This window comes from Dipteris shenzhenensis, chromosome 20, assembly GCF_047967505.1.
Source record: "Dipteris shenzhenensis isolate YYH24624 ecotype China chromosome 20, Dip_SZ_1.0, whole genome shotgun sequence".
NCBI lineage: Eukaryota > Viridiplantae > Streptophyta > Polypodiopsida > Gleicheniales > Dipteridaceae > Dipteris > Dipteris shenzhenensis.
In genome coordinates, this window is record NC_141615.1 from 10,895,892 (window position 1) to 10,920,346 (window position 24,455).

At 42.4% G+C, this 24,455-nt stretch overlaps 1 protein-coding gene across 1 annotated transcript in view; it reads left to right on the forward strand.

Moving 5' to 3' along the window:
* The window catches only part of LOC147889268 (cyclin-dependent kinase-activating kinase assembly factor-related / CDK-activating kinase assembly factor-like protein), a 61,444-nt gene that overhangs the window by 24,409 nt on the left and 12,580 nt on the right, over positions 1-24,455 (forward strand). The window contains exons 2-3 of the mRNA XM_087391728.1: positions 13,645-13,718; positions 24,226-24,329. Coding sequence (XP_087247854.1) covers positions 13,645-13,718; positions 24,226-24,329 — 178 coding nt within the window. The remainder of the gene's footprint in view (positions 1-13,644; positions 13,719-24,225; positions 24,330-24,455) is intronic.

Below are 24,455 nucleotides of genomic sequence, written 5' to 3' on the forward strand. Positions count from 1 at the left end.
CCAGATGAACTATATTTCAGAGTAAAAGGGAAGATTTTGACGATGGGAAAGGTGCACCAGACCCAAAGACTCAAGAGGAGAGAAACGGAAGCAAAAGCCTTCAAAATCAGTGTGCGTAGATGTAGTCGGCAAGCAAATCCCTGTGTGGAAACGATCCAGGAACCGGAGATGAACTGGGAGCAGCAAACTGCAGCAGGCGGAACTGTCCGTACAGGCCGTACACCTGTATGGAATCTGTACGGGACTCTGGCGGGCTGTACGGGAGGTAATAACTGCTCCAAAACACCGGTTTTTGGGCTCTGATGCAGCGCAACAGGGAGCTGAGGCTTACGGGCTGGTTGCGGGAGGCTCTAGAGCTGTTGTGGAAGGCTGTCTCCTCTCACTCTCTCGCACCACAGAACCGCCGGAACAACACACACACACACTTTTTGTGAGAAGAAAGCTTTTATTTCTATATAATAATTACATTCATAGCTGCTTCAAAAAACGAAGTAGCTACTACTCAAGAAAAGATCTCAGTATAGGCTGTATACACATCCTGATCAATCAAACGAGTCTGAAAACAATTGTAGAATGATTGTTGCAGAGATCGTTTGAAAAAAAGAAAGGATGAAAATAGTGGATCACCAAAGACTCTATGATTTCTATCCATCCATAAAGTCCATAGGGTCCAATATCGCACCCATATAAAAAATAAATCAAAACCCTGTCTCTGGGGATGAAATCCAAACAACCAGAAAAATCTGCCAAAAGTAACAGTAGGAAATCGCTGTCGAAGCCTCTGTCTGATGAGAGCAATGAAATCAGAAGTATTTGGACAGGACCAAAAGATGTGGAGCACTGATTCAGTAGAGTGCGAGCATCTGTGACAAACAGCTGAAGCAATATGTCTGTGTGCGAGTAACTGTCCAGATGGAAAAATGCAAAGGAGAACTCGCCATAGAAAAAGCTGTTGTTGAAGAGGGACTTTGTAATGCCAAAGGAGACGCAGCCTTTTTCTCCACCACTTCATTGGACGATCCATATGCCAAACAATATTTGCTCTGTTGGAAATCCAAGGTGGAGGTAATAACACTCTATACAATGATGACACTGTGATATGTGAAAGCTTCAAAGGACGGACATATGAGGAAGGAGAGCGTAAAATCCAATCCTCAAGCCGATGTTGTATTTCTAAATGAGGTATCGGCAAGTACGGTTGGAGCATTGCTGAAATTTTATGCCATAAAGAACGATAATGAGCTCCCAAGCCGTATTTGCGAGCAGCCAAAGAAAAAGATAGAATTGTGCCATCATCGTGAAGTACATCCACCACAGATGAAATGCCTTTGAAGGAGAGAAAATAAGAACGTCGAGGTTCTTGTATGGCCAAAGGTGGGTGGAATACTTTAGACCAAAAGAGATTCTCTACCCTCAAAGAGTTGCCCAAGAGAGAGTCCCTGCCTTTCCATTCCAAGTGGGATAAAATGTGTTTCCAATCAAGAAGCAGAGAAGAAACAAATGGGCATCCTCTGATCTTGCCTTGGATAGAGCCAAATAAAAAATCCCACTGAGTAGGCTGCCAATTTCTAAAAGCAGATTTATGAAGATGTAATAAGAGAGAGCGAATCATAAAAGCCCAAGGCTGATCTCCCTGTAGAAATTGCATCATCATTTTCCCCCTGTGAGCAAGTAAATGCATTTGAATATTGAGAATGTTCAGACCCCCGTGCATCTTTGGAGAACAGAGACGATGCATGGAGAGTAATCTGAGACTTTTCTTGCCATGTTTTGAACGCCAGAAAATTTCCATGATAGCTGACATAAATGAAACCAAATCTGCCTTAGTAAACATAGTGAGAGGCAGATAAAATTGTATGTATGCTATCAAAATGGATTGTGTAATTCGCAGACGAACATGTAATGGCCAAGTTGCAAGCTTCCAATATTCAAGTTTTGCCCTCAACTTTACTAGCACCCAATCAGTTTGTTGTGAACGGGTGAGTCCCCATCCTAAAGGATAACCAAGATGTCGAATGAATTGAGAAGCAGGAACAATTTCCCCAGGCCACAAAAGGTTGTGCCAGTCCTGTGAATGTAAGGGCAACAATTTTGATTTTTGAAAATTTACCCGAAGGCCAGCAGCCAATCCATATGTAGAAAGAGCATGCATAATCATGGACAGATCAGCCCGAGTATTTTTTGGAGTAAAGAAAGAATCATCGGCATATGCTTGAGCAATCATGCTGCGACTGCCATGGATCTCCAAACCGTGCAGCTGGTCCGTGTCCAAGAGGTGATCCAGATATTGAAGCAGTGGATGAGTGGCTATGGCAAAAAGTAAAGCACTCAGTGGGCATCCTTGTCTGACAGAGCAAGCAAGAGTCCAGGATGGAGAAATATCTCCTGAAAGTACGCAGGCAGCTTCACTATCTTGATAGAGCCAATTGATGAGTTGCTGCATTTTTGTGCCAAAACCCAAAGCCTGCATAGTCGATGAAATGAAATCCCACTGAACTGTATCAAAAGCTTTGGCAATATCAACTTGCAATAACAGAACATCTTGCTGTGTGTATTTGGCATATTCAATTCCAATGTAGGCATTAGCAATGTTATCGGTGATATGCCTACGCGGGACAAAGCCATATTGCGCAAGATGCAACCCATCATGTAAAAACCCCTTTAGCCGAGCAACAATCATTTTGGTAGTGACTTTGTATATTACAGGCATAAGAGTGATAGGTCTCCAGTCTGCCAAAGACTCACAAATTTGTTTTTTAGGAAGGAGTTTAACAAGACCTCTCTTCCATGTGTTTGGCATTTTCTGATGTTGCCATTCACCATAGATAGTAATGGATGCTTCAAAATGGGCCAGTATGCTAGAAAAAACTCGACTGTCAAACCATCCCATCCAGGGGATTTCCATCTGCCACATGATTTGATGGCATCTGACAGTTCCCTCTCAGTAAAGGGTTTTTCCAATTCCAAAGCTTGAGTAGGGGAAATGATTGGAGAAACATTTTTCAACAGTAAATTTCGTGCAAGCAAAACCTGTTGCGAGGGAGGAGCTGCAGAGCCAAATTGCTGAGAGAAGTGATGCACACAAACAGAGGCAAGCTGTGACCGTGAAGTAGTCCATGATCCATCAGGCATAAGCACTCTGCAAATTTCTGTTTTGATTCTCCTCTGATGCAAACTCTTGAAAAATTCTTTGGAAGAGCAACCTTTATCTGTGAAGGCTCTTTGTCTTGCTCTAGTGTCCCATTTTGCCAGTTTCCTGTGATCATTTAGTTTAAGACAAAGTCTTGCCTGACATAATGTGGTTTGCTCATGCATGGACAGCAAACGATGATGACTGAGTTCAGTGAGGTCTTGACAAATAGACTTGGCCTGAGCAATGGTTTCCCTCAGAGTCTTCATGTAAGACTTGCCATAAACTTTAATCACCATTTGCATTTTAGAAATAAAAGAAGCCCAGGCATCATCAACATGAAGATGGCTGCTTGATGAGAGACAATGAGCTGCTTCAGTGACCATTGCCTTAAATTCAAATAACTGTTGTTGATGATTAAATGTCGCCTTTGTGGCAATCTATCATCTGGCATCTTATGAAAAGATAACCGCAGCCATAGTGGTGCATGGTCTGAATGCACAAAGGCGTAGTCAATCCACATTTTGCATGCGAAATCCCCATTTTGTTGGGGAGCAACACTATACCAGCGATCCAGTCGTGCCTTATAAGCGGAAAGAGCATTATGTTGAAAAGTATAGCCCAGTGACAAAGGCTGCAATTCCTTCCAAAGGTCCACTAGATCCAAATGCAAGAGTAGTTGAGACCAGGCATGCCTTTTAGGAGCTAACATATGATCGTGGCTGGAAGTGTTGTCTCCCTGTTGTGGAGCATTATTGAAATCCCCACATATGTAGGCATGAGATCTCCACGGGTATTGTTGCATAGAATGCCAAATTACAGTTCTGTCTCGAGATGACTGAGGTGCATACACACACACACACACACACACACACACACACACACACACTTACGTATGTATCTGTAAAAATATATTAGATATATAAATATCTAGGTAGATAGATAGATAGATATAGAATATCTACATACACATGCCTATATCACCATTGTATGTCTGCCGTACGTCCTCATGTCTTGGCCAAGGCAGAGGCTGCTTGCTAAAGACTGGAGTCCTTCTATATGGCTGAGCTTTGGACTCAGGCAAGATGTTCAAATAGAAAGAAAGACAAACTTTTAAAGATCTCCAACAAGAGATACAATTCATCAGTGAGATGGGATATGCTTCATTCTCGTCGCCATACCACAACCCTTCTTCTTAGTCCGAAATGGTTTGGCAAGAATCCACAACAAGATGCTGAAGTGATGGGAGGTTGGAGGCAGACTCTAGATACAGTGGGAAAGGATGTTGCAGAGAGGACTTTGATGAAGGATCAACTGTCAATGCATCTTGGCCAAGTGGGTGCATTTGGTGAGCTCTCTGCTTTGTTAGATAGAGAATTACTTTCTCCCATTGCTTGGTGGGAAAATTATGGTTTAGATACCCCTCAACTGCATAAGTTGGCAATCAGGCTTGAAATCATTTCCTACGCTGAATATGTTGTTGGGCTGGACCCCCTTGAAGGTATTTTATTCATTGAAAAATGCTGAGTACACAGAGAGTTCAGTGTGAAGCTCCTCATACAAAATCCAAAACGTGAATTAAAAATTACATGAGCTCTCAGGCTCTCCTTCTTGGCAACAAGCCACTTGTCGATTTCTACATTACTTTTCTAATTACATGCCACTAAGGGCAACTCTGGAGTCTTCGAAACACTTGGTCATGCGAACCGCCTCCTAGACTCTTGTTAGGCTCCATTGCGCTTAGGAAAATAACTCTTCCTAGTACCTGCAACAATTAATTAAAGTGCACCACCATGGCACCCATTAATTATTAGCGCTTTGCATGCAAATAATACACTGTGGACTAATTCGAGTCACGGTGGGCGTCCCCACTGAACACATGTGCACACATAACAAATATAAAAATATATTTATTCTCTGGTTGACCAAAGGCAATGCTCTTGATCATAATTAAGGGGCTTTGACCAAGGGTCGAGGCGCCTTAATTATAGTCAAGTCTCTCCAACCGAAGTTGGCACAACTCTCCAATCGAAGTTGGCACATCTTGGTTAATCGCAGTTAACCTTCTGGGTATAAACCAAGTCTTCTTGACTGGGATCAGGCTTACTTGACCGAAGTCAAGTATCTTTGACCGTAGTCAATTCTTTGACCCATAGAAAAACTCTTTTTACCATAATTAACCCAGATGGAAAACTCTTTAATTATGATCAAATAAATGGTCAACTGTACTTTGACTTAGGATATTTACATTGTGGTGACATCCCCTCGGCTTCTATTCAGTTGACCTCAACTGAAAAGCTTCCTTGTAAACATGCAAAAGCTGTGGATGATCAGACAACATGTCTTCATCCATCCACTTGGCATCCAATGCCGTATAATTCTTGAATTTTACAAGGTACCCGTAAAATTCCTTGCCCTAAGGGCCTTTGCGTACAGTATGGTACACAATTTGCTCTGGCTGAAGGACCTCCTCTAGCTCATCCACTCCTGGTGGATCCTCTGATATTGCCTCTGTAGCTGTAGGCTCTGGTCCTTGAAATTTCTTTAGAAGACTCACATGGAATGCATTGTTAATCCTCCAATGCTCTGGCAATGCTAACCTGTATGCAACCTCATTTATTCTTTCTGTAACCGTGAAAGGGCCATAGTACCTGGGAGATAACTTTGCATGCACTTTTTGTTTGCCTTTAAACTTGCGGAGCCTAGCTTTCTCGAACTTTAAAAGTACCCAATCCCCTTCCTTGAGATTTAACTGTCTCCTATGTTTATCTGCAGCTCTTTTATGCTTCTCTTGAGACCTTTCAGTTGCTGTCCGGACTTGGCTGTAAGCTGTATGGAGGTCTCTCACAAACTAATCAGCTGCAAATATTTCGTCCTTGGTCCTCAGGATGGGTGGCAGAATCACCTTCCATAGATGACCTCAAAAGGGGCTTTCCTTGTAGAGCTGTGTACTGTATTATTGTAAGCAAACTCTACCAATGGTAGGTACTTTTCCCAGTCTGAACCTTGGTCACCCATGTAGCATTTCAGCATATCCAATGCTGTGGAATTTGCTACTTCACTTTGACCATCTGTCTGGGGATGGAAAGAAGAAGAAAAATTCAGATTTGTCCCCATATTATCAAATAAAGCTCTCTAGAATAGACTGGTCATTCTGGCATCTTGATCACTGACAATGGACTTAGGCATACCATGATGCTTAAAGATCTGTGCCATGAAGAGCTTGGCCATATGATCTGCCTTTATGGTTTTGCGAACTGGAATGAAATGAGCTTGCTTGCTGAATCTATCAATGATAGTCAAAATCCCATCATTCCGTGACTTTGATCTTGGCAAATAAAAAATAAAGTCCATTGTAATACTTTCTCAGGGTGCCTGAGGCACGGGAAGAGGCATAAATAGGCCAGGTGCCTTCCGTCTATCATGCTTCACTTTCTGACACGTAAGACATTCGGTAACAAACTGATGTATATCTTTTCGCATCCCTGGCCAAAAGAAATACCTCTCTAGTGCTAGAGTTGTTGCTGTAATTCCTCTATGTCCAGCATAGGGAGGTGCATGGCATTCTTCCAAAATCTTTTTCCTCATCTCCTGGGTGATGCATAGGTAGTCATCTTTCATTAAATACCCATCTTTTAGGGAATAGTGACTGGTGGACTGCCCCTCTTGCATTTGCTGTAAAATCTCACTAAAATCTGCATCATTAGCATATTGCTCCCTCATGCCTTCCAGGTCTTGATGATAAGCAATGGTCACATTGTTGACCTGGGGTCTTTGGGACAAGGCATTTGCCACTTTGTTCCAAATTCCTGGGGTATGGACAATATGAAAATGATACATAGACAACATATTTGCCCATTTCATATGCTTCTCAGAAAGTTTTTTCTGAGTTAGAAAATATCTCAGACTTCGGTCATCTGTTTTAACAGTAAAATCCCAAAAGATAATGCTTCCATGTGTTCACAGCATGAACTACAGCCAACAATTCCTTTTCATAGATTCCCAGATATCTCTCAGCATCATGTCCATTTTGATGTAATGTAGCCCCAACACACTCTGCACAGGCATCGCAATCAACATCGAAAGGTTGATAAAGATCCGGGACTACAAGAATAGGCTCTGTAATCAACTTCTCCTTGAGTGTATTGAATGCTTTCTTCTGTGACATTCCCCATGTGAAGGCTGCATTTTTCTTAGTAAGGTCATGTAGTGGAGCTGTGATATCAGCAAAATGCCTAATGAATCTCCTGTTATAGGAGTAAGTCCCAAAAAACTACGGACCTCATGACAGTTTTCAGCTTAGGCCATTTTTGGATGGCTCGGATCTTTGCAGGATCCATCTGTATCCCATTCTTGGATATTATATGCCCCAGATAATGGATCTCTTCCAAAAAGAATTCACTTTTCTTGCTATTGGCAAAAGCTGATGATTTCGAAGTTTTTGAAATACCAAAGTAAGATGTTCCCTGTGCTCTTTAGTCTTTGAAAAGACTAGGATATCATCAAAGAAAGTACCCGTGAAGTGCATGTACTTTCGTAAGATGCGATCTGTCATTCTATTGAATGTGGCTGGAGCATTTGTCAACCCAAAAGGCATCACTAAGTATTCATACAACCCAAATGTAGTGTGAAAAGCTGTCTTATGCACATCTTGTGGTTGTATTCTGACTTGATGATAGCCACTCTTCAAGTCTATCTTGCTGAAAAGTGTTGCTCCTCTGAGCTGGTCAAGCACATCATCTATGCGTGGTATCGGAAATCTATTTTTGATGGTCATCTTATTCAATGCACGGTAATCAATGCACATTCGAAAAGAACCATATTTCTTTTGTACTAAAAGTATTGGTGAGCAAAAAGGAGATGAACTAGGCTGTATCAACCCTTTGGACAGCAAGTCCTGCACCTGAGCCATAATCTCCTCTCTTTGAGTCGCATTGACTCTATAAGGTGGTCTATTTGGTGGCTCACTACCAAGCATTAACTCTATTTGATGATCTTCTGGTCTCTCTGGGGGTAACTCCCCTGGCAAAGCATCGGAAAAGCAATCTTTAAAGTTTACAAGAAACTGAAATTTATCATTGTCTGCATCATTCATTTCAGCATGCATATCATTCTCTTTTTTATTTACAAAAACCATGTACGCGGAAATTGCAGACTTTATTGCTTTACCACATGTAACATCAGATACAATGGGGATAGTTTCCCCTTTATTCTTGGCAACTAAACGCTGGTTTTTCCCCCTATGGATAAAACTCAGCACCCTCTCAGGGTATTCTATTGTTACTTCCTTTCGATGGAACCACGGTGTACCAAGTACAACATCATGCTGCTTGAGAGGAGAAATTAAGAAGTCCTTCTGATCTACATAGCTTTGCACATGGACATGAAGCTTTCCAATCAAAGGAGTAACTTGCACTGGATTTCCGTGGAATATTTGCTTAGCATCAAGAGCTCTGCTTAGGGCTAAATCTTGTGATATGAAATTGTCTGTTTACCGTGGATCAAATAGGATTAATGCTTGCTGATCTCTTATCTTTCCCCATGATACCAAAAGTTCTTTTTCCTTTGGGCCTGAGGTACTACCCAAAACATCAGGGACTGCTCCCACCATTGGCCTCGGTGGTACTTGTGGCTTTTTCTGCTCCTTAGAACCCGAAGGCTTCTCAAGGCACTGGGCAGCCATATGCCCCTCTTTCCCACATCTAAAGCATTTTCCATCTCTGCGGAATTCAGCCATTTGTTCGGAGTGTATTGGTCCTTTCTCACTGTATTCTGCAGGTTAGGTGGGGGTCTGTACCATCTGGAACTGTAATGGTACCTTATGATCAGAACCAGGGAACTTCTCGGAATCCTATACAGGTCACGACATAGTCTTTTACATAGAGATACATCAGAGTCTAGAGCGCCCACTACCAGCAGTCAGCGGGTATATATGGGAGTCTGCCTACAGAGATGAGATGAGGGATACAAGAGGGGTTCAAGGATGAGGAGAAGTCGCAGTCCTTTACAGATCCACACTTTTGGGGACCATCTCAGTGGAGCGGAGAGATCCACACTCCAAGTTTCTCTGGATTTGGATCCGACACATGGATAGCCGAGATTTGTTTATCGCAGTTTGCTATTTCCCTCCCGAGACCTCCCGTTTTGCTAGAGATATTCGAGGGGAGGATGAGACATCCCCATTTGCTGCTCTGTATCAGTCCATCATTGACTTCTCTAGCCGCGGGAAAGTCCTCTTAGTTGGGGACTTCAACGCGAGAACAGGTGCTCGTCAGGCACCACTCCTCGACTTCAGGGATGATTCCACTCTACTGCCAGACATTGACCTTGAGGAGGTAGGTATGCTACGAGTTTTGGCTGACAGATGAGGACCGCTCACATCCTATGGGTAGGCCCTATTAGACCTCGGTAGGATGCATGATCTCATTATTTATAATGGTCTTGACAGATGGCCCACATCAGGTGGCTTCACTTGCTTTCCACATGGGGGAGGCTTCAGTGTTGTGGACTACATCATGGGATCCCCTGCCTTTACATCTCACATCACTGACTTTACCGTAGCACCTCTCCCTTCAGGGGCTGACCATACCTATCTTTTCTTTAGCATTTCTACCCCGCTGAGCTCTTACTCCACTTACCATGATATACGCTTTGATCATGATCACTCATCTACTTACTCTGGCCGTCTGTACATACATCTCGCATACATTGACTTTATACCCTTACTAGAAGACCGTGCTGCCCTAGTCACTCGCTCACTACACGAGGTCGCTCTTCACGTCTTTTCCCACACCACCCGCTCCACCCGCCCACCATCTCTTGGGACCGTACCTTGTAATAGCTAGTACGATGATGAGTGTAAGGCTTTACGTCGTCAGCTTAGATTCGAAACAAAAAACAGCCTTTCGAGCAAACCAGAGATGCTACGTGAGTACCGCCGTTTGGTACGCATGAAGAAACTTGACTTCGTGCGTCGGAACGAGGAGGAGCTACTGAACATTCTATTCAGTAACAACTCTAAGGACTTCTGGCAGGGATTTTTAGAGGGACGGTTCCCCCCACTACTCACCGACACTCACGTGTGGTCTGATTATGCATGCACGCTCTATGATATTCCAAATCAGTCCCCTAACCTATCACATATGCCATGCCCCACATCCTGCACCCTCTTCACTAAGGGGGAGGGAGTAAAGGATGCCGTAATGAAACTTCATAATGGCCGAGCGAAGAATCATGAGAGACTATGCACTGAGTTCATTGCATATGGGGTTAACCTCCTAGCCCCGATCTTAGCCAAGTTATTTAATGAAGCCATTTGCTTGCGGTTTTCACGCACGTGGACCATCAACACTATCTCACCCATCCACAAGGTAGGGGATTCCATGAACCTGGAGAACTACATGACCATCATGATTGGACATGCCATTTTCAAGATTTATGCATCAGTACTTGATTCTGAGGTCAGCAGATATGCGGAGTGTTGAGGACTGAGAGTAGTGAGAGCAGGCGGGATCATGGGACCATGGACCACATTCTCGTGCTCAGATGTATCATTGAGGAGGCGAGGGACATTTGACACATTTCTGAGAGCGTGCCTCATACGATGCCTACAGGATCTAGGTTACGACCAGGAGATCATTTGGGTTGTCATGGCACTTTATGAGCGAGTTTTAGGCAGAGTCCGGACAGGATCTGGATGGACAGACGAGATCATGAGCACTATCGGGGTTAAACAAGGATGCCCATTATCGCCTATCTTGTTTGATCTCTACATCGACGAGCTCGAGATAGTGATGCAAGCACAGTGTGGGGTAGGCTGCTCTCTCGCGGGCACGCTGATCCGGATATTACTTTATGCAGATGGCGTGGCTCTCTTGTCTTGCTTAGCAGAGGGACTCCAGAGACACCTTAACGCACTATAGTCCTTTTGTGAGTCTCATGATTTGAAGGTCAACTTGGGTAAAACCAAGGTTATGATCTTCAATACATCTCGAGTCATCATGAGCGATGAGCATTTCACATTTGATGAGTCCCCTATTGAGGTAGTTTCATCATACACTTCTCTGGGATCTTCACCATGAGACCCGCGATGCAGGCGTGCCTAAGTAGAGGATATGCTTCATTGGCTAGACTAGAGAGATAGTGCTTCCGCCCTCATTTTCAGGATCCACGGACCAAAGGGTTTCTTTTGGACTCCTTGGTCTGCCTTGCAAGGATGTATGGCAGCCCATGTTGGGGGCCAGATTTGTCGGATACAGAGTGAGGGAGGGTGGAGCAGCTACAGGTTCTCATGTTATCACGGATGATTCGTGGTAAGCCATCTGTCCCTCACTAGATCATTCAGGCAGAGTTTGGGTCACCCCATTACAGCTAGATGCTGCATTTCAGGTCATTACTTATCTGTACCGAGTCAGGGAGTATGGGGATTATACATCCGGATGTAGCAGCATACCATGGCTAGCACTGTTCTCTTCTATGGCACTTGCAGCAAGGGGAGATCAAAGGTGTTGGTATGCACGCACTGAGAGATGGTTTGCAAGACTAGGGCTCCACATGGACAGACTACCTCCTTTTCAGTACAATATGGATGCTCCTTTCTCTCCCCTTCATCAAACTAATAGAAAACTAAGCAAAGCTTTATTATCACATGTGACTAGCTACAAAGACAGCATGCAATGATAGGAAACAGCATATGAGATCCTCCTCATCTCGGCTGAGCTTGTTGGAGGATCAATTACATTCATATCATGCTTATGCAAATAATTACAAAGTAGAAAACAACTTCACATGCACAGTAGACCTTGGCATTGGGCTATTTGTAGATGAAGTCGCTTGGTAGATCTGATCCTTGTGCTGCAAACTGAGAGATTCCAGGAGAGAATCATAGAGCTGCTGAGCTCAGTGATGAGCTGAGTCTTCAAGGATCAGAGAAGCGTAGTGACGTGGCTGGTTGGCAACCTCATGGCTCCGAGAGGAAAGGAGAGATTCGTGGGCACGAGTATAGGTCTCCAATGAGGTCGATATGGTTTCTGATGCATAATGAGACCCTTGTTATGCATGCATGTTGAAAGCCCTACGTGAAGATTGCCTTTCCAACAATGGCATGAGATTTAACCCATTCCAAGCTTATTAATCTACATTGATCTAGCTGGTATTGCATCATCACTGCCCCAAAGATTATACATTCATGCCCTCTCTGTATAAATCCATTCATAGCATCAAAAAACATGCAGGTTTTTTACATATTACTAGGCTCCATGTCCCTATAGAGATCCTCCTCATCTCGGCTGAGCTTGTTGGAGGCTCAAATACATTCATATCATGCTTATGCAAATAATTACAAAGTAGAAAACAACTTCACACGCACAGTAGACCTTGGCATTGGGCTATTTGTAGATGAAGTCGCTTGGTAGATCTGATCCTTGTGCTGCAAACCGAGAGATTCCAGGAGAGAATCATAGAGCTGCTGAGCTCAGTTATGAGCTGAGTCTTCAAGGATCAGAGAAGCGTAGTGACGTGGCTGGTTGGCAACCTCATGGCTCCGAGAGGAAAGGAGAGATTCGTCGGCACGAGTATAGGTCTCCAATGAGGTCAATATGGTTTCTGATGCATCACGAGACCCTTGTTATGCATGCATGTTGAAAGCCCTACGTGAAGATTGCCTTTCCAACAATGGCATGAGATTTAACCCATTCCAAGCTTATTAATCTACAATGATCTAGCTGGTATTGCATCATCACTGCCCCAAAGGTTATACATTCATGCCCTCTCTGTATAAATCCATTCATAGCATCAAAAAACATGCAAGGTTTTTTACATATTACTAGGCTCCATGTCCCTTTACATGGCTTTTCAGTCATCTACATAATACAATTCTATAGTTCAATTTACAGTTGCTCTTAGCTTGGGTCAACGTTGACCATTTTATCCAGGGTATGAGCTTGACAAGAATGGCACTTTGTTTTGCTTATTTTTTGTTTTGGTTGGGAACTTTGTACTCGATTTGTGAAGCTCATCAGGCTGCACATGTTCATATTAAGCCCACTGCTTACCACTCTCCTATGTGGCTTTGTTAACTGCACAATAGGATCAAGCAACACTGTTCGTTATGGAAAGCTAGACACAAATGTATGAATAATCACCCTTTGGTGACATGAGGATGCATAAATATTATTGCACAAGCAGCCATGCGTATGGTGTTGAAGGGTCCCTGCTACCCTCAACTTAATTCTAATATGTTTAAAGGGAAAGATCTTGTTTGAGGTAGGACGACGCATACTCTTGAGTAACTTGCTTCACCTTTTTTTGTTCCCTTGATGTATTTGACAGAGGGATTCGGCTAGTAACCAGTCAATTAATGGATGAGTGCTGTTTAGTAAATCGCATGTCTATACATGTCTGCTGTTTGATTGAGATATCTTGTAGAAGCTTTTGCACACAGATGCTTGTTCATGAAATCCATTTTGTGACTTTCTGCAGGAGGTCATTTAATTTTATGTTCATGATTGTTGCAGATACAACAAGAGAGAAGATGACTTTCCTTCATTGCGAGAATACAATGACTATTTGGAGGATGTTGAGGATATAAGTGAGCCATTTTTCTTCAATTTTTTGCCTCTCAAAATTTGCAGCATAGTTTGAAGCATAAGAAATACACACTGCTGACATTACAGAAGACAAAAGTCACTTACCTCCACCATTTCTTTCTCAAACCTCAAGTGAAGGCATAGTTTGGAATTCCATAGGGATCCTTGGCATGTTTAGAAGGCTTGCTGGCATTACGTATTGAAGGTGTACACCACAAACATCTCCCAAACCTGCACATATTTGGGACAAATTACAGCTTATGTGGCCTTTATGACATTTGTTAGGGCAATCGGAGAGCATCCCATGATAGGCACAACAGGTTTCTCAAGACCTAGAGTTAGGACTTTAGTTTTACCAGCAGTAAGAGAGGCATGATTTGGCATTGTTCTTCTCCTAGGTTTCCTGGGTGGGTTTTTTTCATTCCCAGAGGTTGCTTTGACTACTATGGTTGTGATTTGTGCACAACCATGGATTTGTAGCTTTGCTCTCATATTAGTCAATCTTAGGTTGCTTTGGCCCATAAGTTAAGCTTTGTGCAACCAAGTATATGTCACTTAATAGAAGGATTTGTTGCAGAAAAATCAAGATGCCGGAATATTTTGAAAAGACCGCATGATAGAATGAGTGTGAGTACAAAAAGATGATGTAGGTCTTCTGGACGTTTTGAGGGAACTATTCGAACTTGGTGTGGCTACTTAAGGTTACTGCAACTAAACATTTCTTCCATTGCTGACAAGAAGTCAGATAGGAACCTTTTCTCCTCAAGAGCCCAGGTGTATACCTACAATTAAAAGGGCCTGACCCTTCTTCTAAATAAGAAAGACATATGAGAAGTATAGTGTAATAACGCTTTATAAACTAACTCTTGCACATGCGTGGTTTGCATTTGGTAGACCCTATATTGTGGCCTAGTTGGAACTTGGTGCATTGCTCCCGGCTGGAATGAGGCCGATTTCAGTTCCTTTGGTTGGTAAAGTGTCAACTCTTTTGACAGCACTTGTGAAATGCGATTAGTACACATTTTTTTGTAAGTTGAACCTTTTGAAACCACCCTATGCATTCTTGATAAGCCTACATTTAGTTTCAAAAGATGTAAACTTTACCAATTGTTCCAAAGGGATTGACAAGTAATGCATATCTTGCAGTGGAAGACATGGTTATGCTGAAACACGTTTCAGGGCCCTGAAATGCATTTCAGGAAAGGCCCCAACCAGAAATGGCGTTTCAAGACCCCTGAAACGGCTGGCTGAAACGTTTCAGCCCAGCTGAACCCGTTTCATAGGGCTGAAATGGGCCATTTCAAGTAACAGCCCCCTCCCTCTATTTCATGATTTCCGCCAGCGGGTTTATTCTCTGTCTGTGTTTTCATTTTGGCCTCCACTTGCAATCTTTCACTCCCTCCACCCCTTCAGCCTCACACTCTTGGAATTTTGAGGATTTTCTAGCCCTCAAGGCTTGAGCCCCATTCACTCCATGGGAGTCCTTTCTCTCCTACAGGCTGCTTCAGTGGCTCAGCCCCCCTCCATCATCCACTCCCCTTCAGCCCTCCTTCATAGCTCAGCCTCTACTCCTTCCCTTTTTTCTTAACCCCCCTTGATGACGTGGCGTTTTCCCATTTCAGCCCTCCTTAAAACCCCAAAATGTTTCCGTTTCCATTCCCCATTTCCCCGTTTCCGTTTCCCCTAACTACAGTGGAAGAGCATAGCTCACATTCAAATACACATCGTTGAAATTTTTTATGTAGGCTGACAGAATGACCTAACTTACTTAGTGTTACATCAATGATAGTAAGGTGTAATATGACCCCTAGGGGAGGGAGATGCCTTAGGTTACAAATATAGGAGTAAGACAATGGTCGTTGGTTAGGTTTAAGTAGCCTAACCATGGGCTTGAGTGGCCTAGAAGGTGGCAATGCCTAGTTAGGACAGCTAGGACTGTTGATATTAGTCATAGGTCCTAGGTGCACTAAGTGGACCGATGCATATTTAGAAGGTGGCCACTCGGACTAGGATAGTAGTTTGTGCATCCAAGAGCTTTGAGTCATGGCTTCTGCTTAATCTTCCATGGTTGCGTGATAAGACAAGAACTCCTATTGTAATAGTGAGCACACGATGCTTTGTAGATTCATAACATTGGTATCAGAGCGGTTTGCATTTCGGCTTGTGAGGGCTCTATATAGGGATAGTTGCGTAGTGAACAACGGATGTGCCTGCCTGTTGGCAAATGCCTATTGGCAACATTGATAGCGGTGCCATCAATCCCTTTTTATGTTTGTTAGAGAGCGTTGTGTATGAACAAATTGCATGTTCGTGTTGGTGGTGCGTCTGGGAGTATTTGGATAATGGAAGGTATAAACACTGCACTCAGACAGAGAGGTGAGCTCTCTCAATTTGTGTTAACTAGTGATGAATGGTGATGGATAGTTGGTCGTGATTGGTTGAGACCTTGTAGTAATTTGTCAACGTGTGATGTGGGTCTTGTGCAAAGGGCTTCCACGTGTTTGACCCTATAGTAAAGGTGACTGTACAGTGTACATGTGCACAGTGGGTAAATGTTGGTGGGTGTTGACAGTGCGTGAGTGGCTGGACACTTGCAGCTGTAATAGTGTGTGCCGGAGTTTGAGCAGGAGACGGGGTTATGGACACCGTCTGATAGGCAAAAAGAAGAGCCCATTCTCTGCTTAGTAGTCGACGAAACCCTCCTCACCGGGCGTAGGTATTAGTCAGGGCATAGTTCGTTTTGAAGTGCTTCTTACAGAGTATTCTGTCTGGTATACATCTGCATCCAGTATAGCTGTGATTTATTAGTGCAAGTATTTCAAGCCTATCAAATCTATATGACAGGGATGTTATCTCAAACCAGCCTTGAATTTGGTTTTCGAAGGGCTGTGAGATAAGACAGAAGCTGTCTTGATTGACTAGCAAACATGCCATGAGTTCATTGCTGATCAAATATGTTTGCTACAGCTCCAAACTTGTTTTACATTGAACTGTCAGATTTATTTTGAGAGCCCTTTGTTTTGATTTGCATTCGTGAAAGTTTGAGGTAAAGTTAGTATGCTAGTAAACCAGATGTGCTATTGTTGCAACAATAATCTGGATATTAGCTGAGTTAGCCATCTCAAAAGACCCTTGTTTTGGGCGTTATTTGGAACCTAATTGCCACATTCTTTGAAGCTAAGTTTGGCAAAATTTTATGAACAAATTCAGATAGAAGTTTCATATACAATTCTGATTGTTTGAATTCTAGCTGCTTGCTTATAATCTAAATTTGCATTCCATTTGTCTACAATGCAATCTTCTCATACATGTTGGGTTAGTGCTGCGCATGCTTATATTGAGGCTGTCCATATGCTAGATTTGGACCATAATCCATCTATGGCCCAATCCTGAGTGCATAGTGCAAAACCTTTACATATGGATCCTGCTCCTCTTGAAGAATTCTATAAAATTCCTTAAAGTGAATTCCGCCAGCTTGAGAGTCTCTCAGAAAGAAAATAACTTAACATGATGACTTACGTTCTGAAACAAAGATAATCTCTACACCTTTTTCCAAAAGTTGCAAGATTTTCATAAATTGGAATCAACTCCTTTGAGTTGCAAGTCACTAAGGCAAGTTTGTCTCTTGGCAAGCAAAGCTAACACCTGGTGGATGAACTTGCACGATAGCAAGTAAGTTTCTAGTAATTGGTTGGAGTCTGAAACGATATTTCTCAAGGAAATCTTTCAGAGAATGAATAAGAAAAGTAGGAGGCATGGGATTCTTTGAGTATGGGAAAATTTCCATTGAATCAGTATGTCGTCAATTCTTTGAGTATGGGAAAGTTTCCGTTGAATCAGTATTTTGTGAGGCTCTTCTAAGTTAGAGGAGCTCATTGAAAATCAAAGATTTTATACATCGTCTTAAAGATGATTACAAGGTAGAAGTCCATAGAAACTCGAAGTCCAAAGAAACTCGAAATCTTTCGATGAGTCTATTAAACTTGTTCATATCTACGATTATTCTATAGCAAACTTTAAAGTCCCAGTTGAAAATCATGCCTTTCAAGCCGGTTAGGCTATAAAACCTTCTTTCAAACTAAAGCTAAGGTTGAACCCTGCGGTCCTCAAAAAGTACAGAAGGAATTTGCAAGCAAGGGATTTATGTTACCTCTTTACCAATATAGAAAGGCAATGATGGATTGGCTATGTTTTCAGTGTTCAAGTAAAAATCTCATAGTTGTGAATTTGTCTTAATCAACCACAGGGGAATAGAACTCTTTGATAAGGGTAAGCAACGAATGAAGTGAGCTCTCCAATGTATAGATCTTTTTCAACTTTCCAAATACAAGGAAGTTGGAACTCTTTCATGATGAAGAGCATGCTTGCTTCATTCTTTGGCCATGTGGTAGTCCACTTTTGGTCCCCATGATTTGGTTTGGATGCATGGGATTCCTAATGGAAAGAGGGTTTGAGTAATGATGGATGATAGTGCCACTTATAATTTCTTTAACTGCTCACTTGCGAAGAAATGTAAGTTGCTAGAGAGTCCTAGTGCTCATAAGTATGTGGTCTCATTGATGATTGGCCAAGGGCCAAGACAAGAAACTCGGGGTCATGATGGTCAATGATGTAAAATTTGAAAATACAAGGTTATGAAGATACTCTTAATTTCCAAATTATGCATCTTGACATGACTGATGGGGTCCTGGTAGTGAATGGTTCTATAAAGCTGGGTCATACCCTATAGAGGAGTTAAGTTCCTCCTTTGTAGGGTATGACCCACCTTCATTGTGAACATGGTATTCATGACAGTCCTCTTAGTAGTTGTATGTAGTTGGAGCACCTGGTCGAACATGATGATGCTAAGGTATTTCTTTGTGATGTTTTCTTTGTTGCTCTTCTTTGTGATGTTTTCTTTGTTGCTCAAAGTTCTTTCCATTCAATTGAAAAGAAAAATGAAAGGGCTCAACTTTTGTTGTATGAGTTTTTTGATGTTTTTCTTGACGACCTTCTTCATGGTTTACCTATACATAGAGCAGTAGATTATAGGATAGTGTTAGTTTCAGTTGCTACTGTATTTCCAAAGTACCTTACCATTTAAGAAAAATGGAAGAGGAGGAAGTAGAGCACTAGTTAGAGTACCTTAGGAAAGGGCAGATTTAGCCCAACAGCTCTCCATGGGTTGCTCTAGTTCTTTTTGTAAGAAAAAAAGATATATCTATGCGTTTGTGCATAGATCATCGTGCCCTTAATACGCTAACAGGTAAAAATAAGTATCCAATGCCTCGCATTGATGCGCTCTTTGACCAATTGCATGGGGCTAAGTGCTTTATGTAAAATTGATTTACGTTCATCATGACATACCTGAATCGCATATTGAACCGGTAAAGGTCTTTTTCAATTTTAGAGTAATGGCTTTTCGGTTATCTAATGCTTTTGCTACATTGATGATTTTAATGAACAATGTTCTTGGACCCTATCTAAGCAATTTGTAGTTGTCTTTTTGGATGATACTCTTATCTGTAGTAAGGCTAAGCATAAGCATTAGAAACACTTGAAGTTAGTTCAAGTAGCATAAGTTGCATGCCAAACAATCTAAATGTGACTTCTTTTGTAAAAGTGGTCAGATATTTGGGTCATATTATCTCTACGGAGGGGATATGTTGGATGTAGACAACTTTGGAAAAACTCCAAATATTCGTTGGTCTTTCTAGTTTCTATCAATGATCTGTCAAGGATTATGTTAAGGTTACAGTGTCTATGACAGTTTAGCTTTTGAGAAAGACAAGCACCTTCACCTAGACTGAGGAAGCTAAAAGCGATTTTCAGCTCATTAAACAATTGATAGCAATTGATCCCAGTTTTGAAAGTGGTAGACCCTAATGAACCTTTCATAGTTGATTTGATGCAAATGATAGATCTATGGGTACTGTGTTAATCTAAGATGGATGACTTATTGCTCTTGAAAGCAAGAAACTAGACCCAGCTGAGAAAAATTACTCAGTATATGAGAAGAACTCTTTGCTATTATCTAATTTGTGAACCATGGGGCTTAAGTGGCCTAAAAGGTGGCGGGGCCAAGTTTAGGATAGGTAGGACAATTAGTACTTGTAGCGGGAGATAGACTATGCTCACTCTATCTCCTGCTCAATACTAACTGCAACTGCAAGATGATGCACTCAATACACAAAGTGATGCTGTGGATGTGAGGGAGGGAATCAGAGGGAGAGAATGTAGTGGACCTCCGAAGAGGAAATAGATACAATTGAATAATGAATGCCCAAAGGGCTGAATACAACTGTATGAAGGGGCTGAAACCCTCACTGAAAAACTAGAAGACTAGACTACCTAGAGGAGGTGAATCCTGACTAGATCCCTGAAGAGGCTAAGGCTACCCTGCCAGTCTGTTGCAGGGAGGCTTGGGCTCTGCTGCTCTGAAGGCTTGAAGGCGTGAGGAGTGGATGAAGAATGAGGGCCAAAGGCTTCCCTTTTTATAGATGTTAGGTCAGCTTGGCCGACTTGGTCAATGCCGACCGTTGACCTTGGTCGGATGGACAACGCCGACCATTGACCTTGGTCGGATGGTCAACGCCAACCGTTGACCAAGTCAACATCGGCCAAAAAAGTTGATGCGTTGACTTTTGACCAAAAAGTCAACTCTGTGTTTTTTGACCTGTGATGACGTGGTGTTGATTGTTTGTTGACTTTGTGTTGATTGTTGAGTGCGCAGGGTAGCTTGTATGGCTGTATGAACGCTTGCGTGGCCGTTGACCTGGTTGGCTACGTTGGCATTAGCTAGCATGGCCACGGGCTTGTGGATGCCCTTGACATCCCCTTCTGCTGAAACTCGAACTAGGGTATGAAAGGGGCTTCCCATCGTGCTGACAGAGGTGACTGTCTGTGATATACTTGGATGATAAATCTTGATTTGAATGCTTGGTTCATGAATCCGGAAATGGTTGCTAAATCTTGATTCGAATGCGGTGGCAGGAACCGTGATCGAGGATCTTTCACGAATTCTGTCCAGTTGTAGGGAGGTGTCTCCTCGTCTGGGTCCTTCTGCCACTTGAGCCACCAGGTGACCGCCTCGCTTGTGAGGTGCATGAATGCTAGGATGCACCACTCGTCCTCCTTTGTAGGCATCATTGAAAAATAGCTTTCAAACTGATTGAGCCACGAAGTCAACACCAAGGGTTCCTGCTTACCATTGTACCGTGCGAAGTTGAGCTTCCTCGGAAAGGAAGGCTTGGCTGGAGGTGGAAGTCTCTCCTTTTCCTCCCCCCTTGGTCGGAGTAGAGAAATGAGAAGATGCTGATCCCGTTCTTCCTTAGCTTCCCAAGCCTCTTGATTGCGCTCCTCTTTTGCTGCCCAAGCTGCCCTTTTGACTTCTCGAGCTTCCTGATCGCATTCTTCTTTTGCTTCCCGAGCCTCCCGATCACGTTCTTCTTTTGCCTCCCGAGCTAGCCTTTCGTGCTCTCTGGTGGCCTGCTCACGATTTTCCCGCATCTCCTGAACTGGGTCATGCGGGTGAAGAGAGCCTCGGACTGTTGTCGCTGCATCTGCATCATAGCCTGCAACATGGCTGTCATGGCAGACATGGAATTGTCTGCAGGGTTCTATGGACTAGTGCAAATTCAGAAGGTGGACATTGGGAGTGTCTGCAGGGTTTTGTGGACTAGGTCCTAGGTATCCTAAGTGGACTAGTGCATATTTAGAAGGTAGACATTGGGCTTAGGGTTGGCAGCTTGTGCTTTAGGAGCTACGAGCCTTGGTTTTTGGCTGGGTGGTAACATAGGGACTCCTATTGTTAGTCTGTATTGGGATGTGTAGAGTGAAACTACCACAAAACATCGGAGCATCTATTTTTCAGATTTATTATGAGGACAGGGCGTCGGTGGGATCACGTGATTTATGTTGCAACAAAAATGACTTTGAAGTTGGAGTAAACTCAAAATCTAATGCATGCAATGAGAGAAATAACTTATATATTAAACAATGCAATGATAGAAAAGAGTCACCCACTCATATGAAAACTGAACTGAACTATATTGCAAGTATAAGCCAATAGAAGATTATTGACCCTCCTCATCCCTACTAAGCTTGTTGGAGGACTACATAGAGAAGATGGTCACAGGTAGCAACCGAGATGTTCACAGATTGATGGATGGAATGCCAGCCAATAACAACAAAGATAATCTCGCCATAAAACAAACCACCAAGTGTTCTACCAAACTAAGTCAACGTCCTTCTCAAATATCTGTATGCACTACCATAACATTGCCACACGCCCAATTGACAGCCTTAACCCCTTTATTTGATTTATTTGATGCTAACCAAACTAACTCCTACCAAAGGTTTGCTTCTCTTCAACACTCCCCTTAAATTGAAGATAACAGACAGACTATGACAGTAATCCAAAAATGACCATATCCGAAAGAGAGTGTAGTCTTAAAACACAAAGTCTCACCACTCTAAATCGGATTATCAGTGTTACGAGAGTTTGAATTCACACTCTCACAAAAACAAGAGAGAGTGTCATGAAAAAGAGACTTAATAGCATGATTCCAAACCATGAAATGGCAACCATAGAATCCTAGAAACCAAAACTGAGATATAAACCTGAACTACTATGATCATCAATTCCTTTAGAAAGCAAATTCGTCGTCTCACGTGTCTAGTCCAACAACGCAACGACCCGCATATTCATCTGCCGCCAAGTTCGCTGCAGTTGCATTCTTCACCTTGTTTCTTGAAGCAGAACTCTTCTTTATTGCCTGATTTACCACAGTATTGACACTTGATGTTCTAATACTCGACACCTCACTAATGTAAGACCACTCTTCATACAGACTAACTGCATGATGACAGTCCTCTTCTGGAAAGGTAGATATCATCTCGTTCAAGGTTACGTCATTGTTGATTTGAAGAATCTTGACTAAGTTGCTATAAGTCGGGGGTAAGCTAGGTAAGGCCACTCCTTTAGAGTTGTCCTCAACTCTGACACTGAGATCAGTGAGTTGCTTTATGATAGAGCGTGGTTTACTCAGATGTTCACCCAAAGAAGTGTTTTCCAACATTTCGAAACCAAAGGACTCTTGCTTGAGTATTACCTTGGAGTACTTCAATGGCGACCCAAACAATGTATATATGGGAACCCAAATTTTACTCGCAAGCTTTGAGAGATCCAACTGGTGATTATACTTGCTCCTGGGAGCTCTCCCAAGATTTCTAAGTGCATTTTCATTCTTAGCCTCCCATTGCGAGGCCTTCTCAGCTGTATCATTCTTGCCAGGCTTCTTCTGAATTCCATCAACTATCGACCACAATCCTTCCCCCATGAGGTACAGTCGAACCCCAAGCTGCCATGCAGGGAAATTAGAGCCATTGAACTTCTTTGGTCCTTCATGCATGGTCTCCGTTAACTAGGCTCTGATACAATATGAAGGAGTAAACTAAAAAATTAATGCGTGCAATGAGAGAAAGAATCAGATATCAAACGAGAGAGAAGAGTTACCCACTCATATGAAAACTAGACTGAACTATATTGAAAGTATAAGCCAATAGAAGATTTGCAGGACTGAATCTCCTCATCCCTAGTGGGCTTGTTGGACTACATTGTGAAGCAAAGACTGTTGCAGCTTACAATGAGAACGAGCCATGATATAGAAACTGGGATAGGCACAGGTAGCAATCGAGATAGTCATGGAGTGATGTTTGGATTCTGGAATGCCAGCTGATAACAACAAAGATAATCTTGCCATAAACCGTTAAGTCACAAACCACCAAGTGCTCCATTAAACATCCTACAATATATGCATCCAATACCTTGCAACTGCCACGCTCCTAATTGGCTGCCTTAACCCCTTTATTTGATGCTAATTAAACTAACTCCTACCAAAGGTTTTCTGCTCTTCAACAGGAGTGGTCTCCAAAAAATTTATTCCTGTCTTGAGGTGATGAATGAACAGATTCTTTAAAGTTCCAACTGGTGGTGATTTTAGAAATGCTGCCTCTAATTGTAGTAGGGTTGTTGCAGTTTTTTCTAATTTTATCTTTTGCAGAATATTGAGCCAAATTGGATTGCAAGTCTATCTATGACCTCTCAATGTATATTTAACAGTTCTGCAAACCTCAGGATTCCAAATCAGAGAGATACTATTGCCATTTGTTAGCAATTATAGCATTGATGGAGTCATCAGGAGACAGAGGGCTCGTGTTGAGGCAGTATCTGTAATCTTGATGCAGTACCAAATGGAACAAGTCGTTTTTGATGCAAAATCTGTAGTCTAACTATTTGATAAAGAATGAATTGATATCTTGGGCACATACCTCACCTAATGTGAATGTTTTGCTTTTATTGCTCCATGATTCATTGCTCTGAATTTCTGTGCTTGCAGCAGTTGTTCTTTTGAGCTCAAAGCTCATGTTCTAGGCTCTGTTATGGTTGTATGTATATTCAAGGTCTGTCAATGTGACATTTGACATGGAATTTTCTACAATATCAGATTGACATTGGTATCCATGCAGTTTTCAGTTTGGTAGAAGGAGTAAATGCTCAGAGTACAGAAGAGAAAATTAGATTGTATCAAGAAGAGAATGCAGACCAGATAATAGCATCGAATGCACGGAAGGTGAGTGACATTGTTCTCATGTTTCTGTTGTTTGGATAATTGACAGTGGTTTTCTTCTTTAGGCTGTTCTCTAATGGAAGATGACTTATATACAAAGAAAGAAAGAAAAATAAAGAAAGATGTATT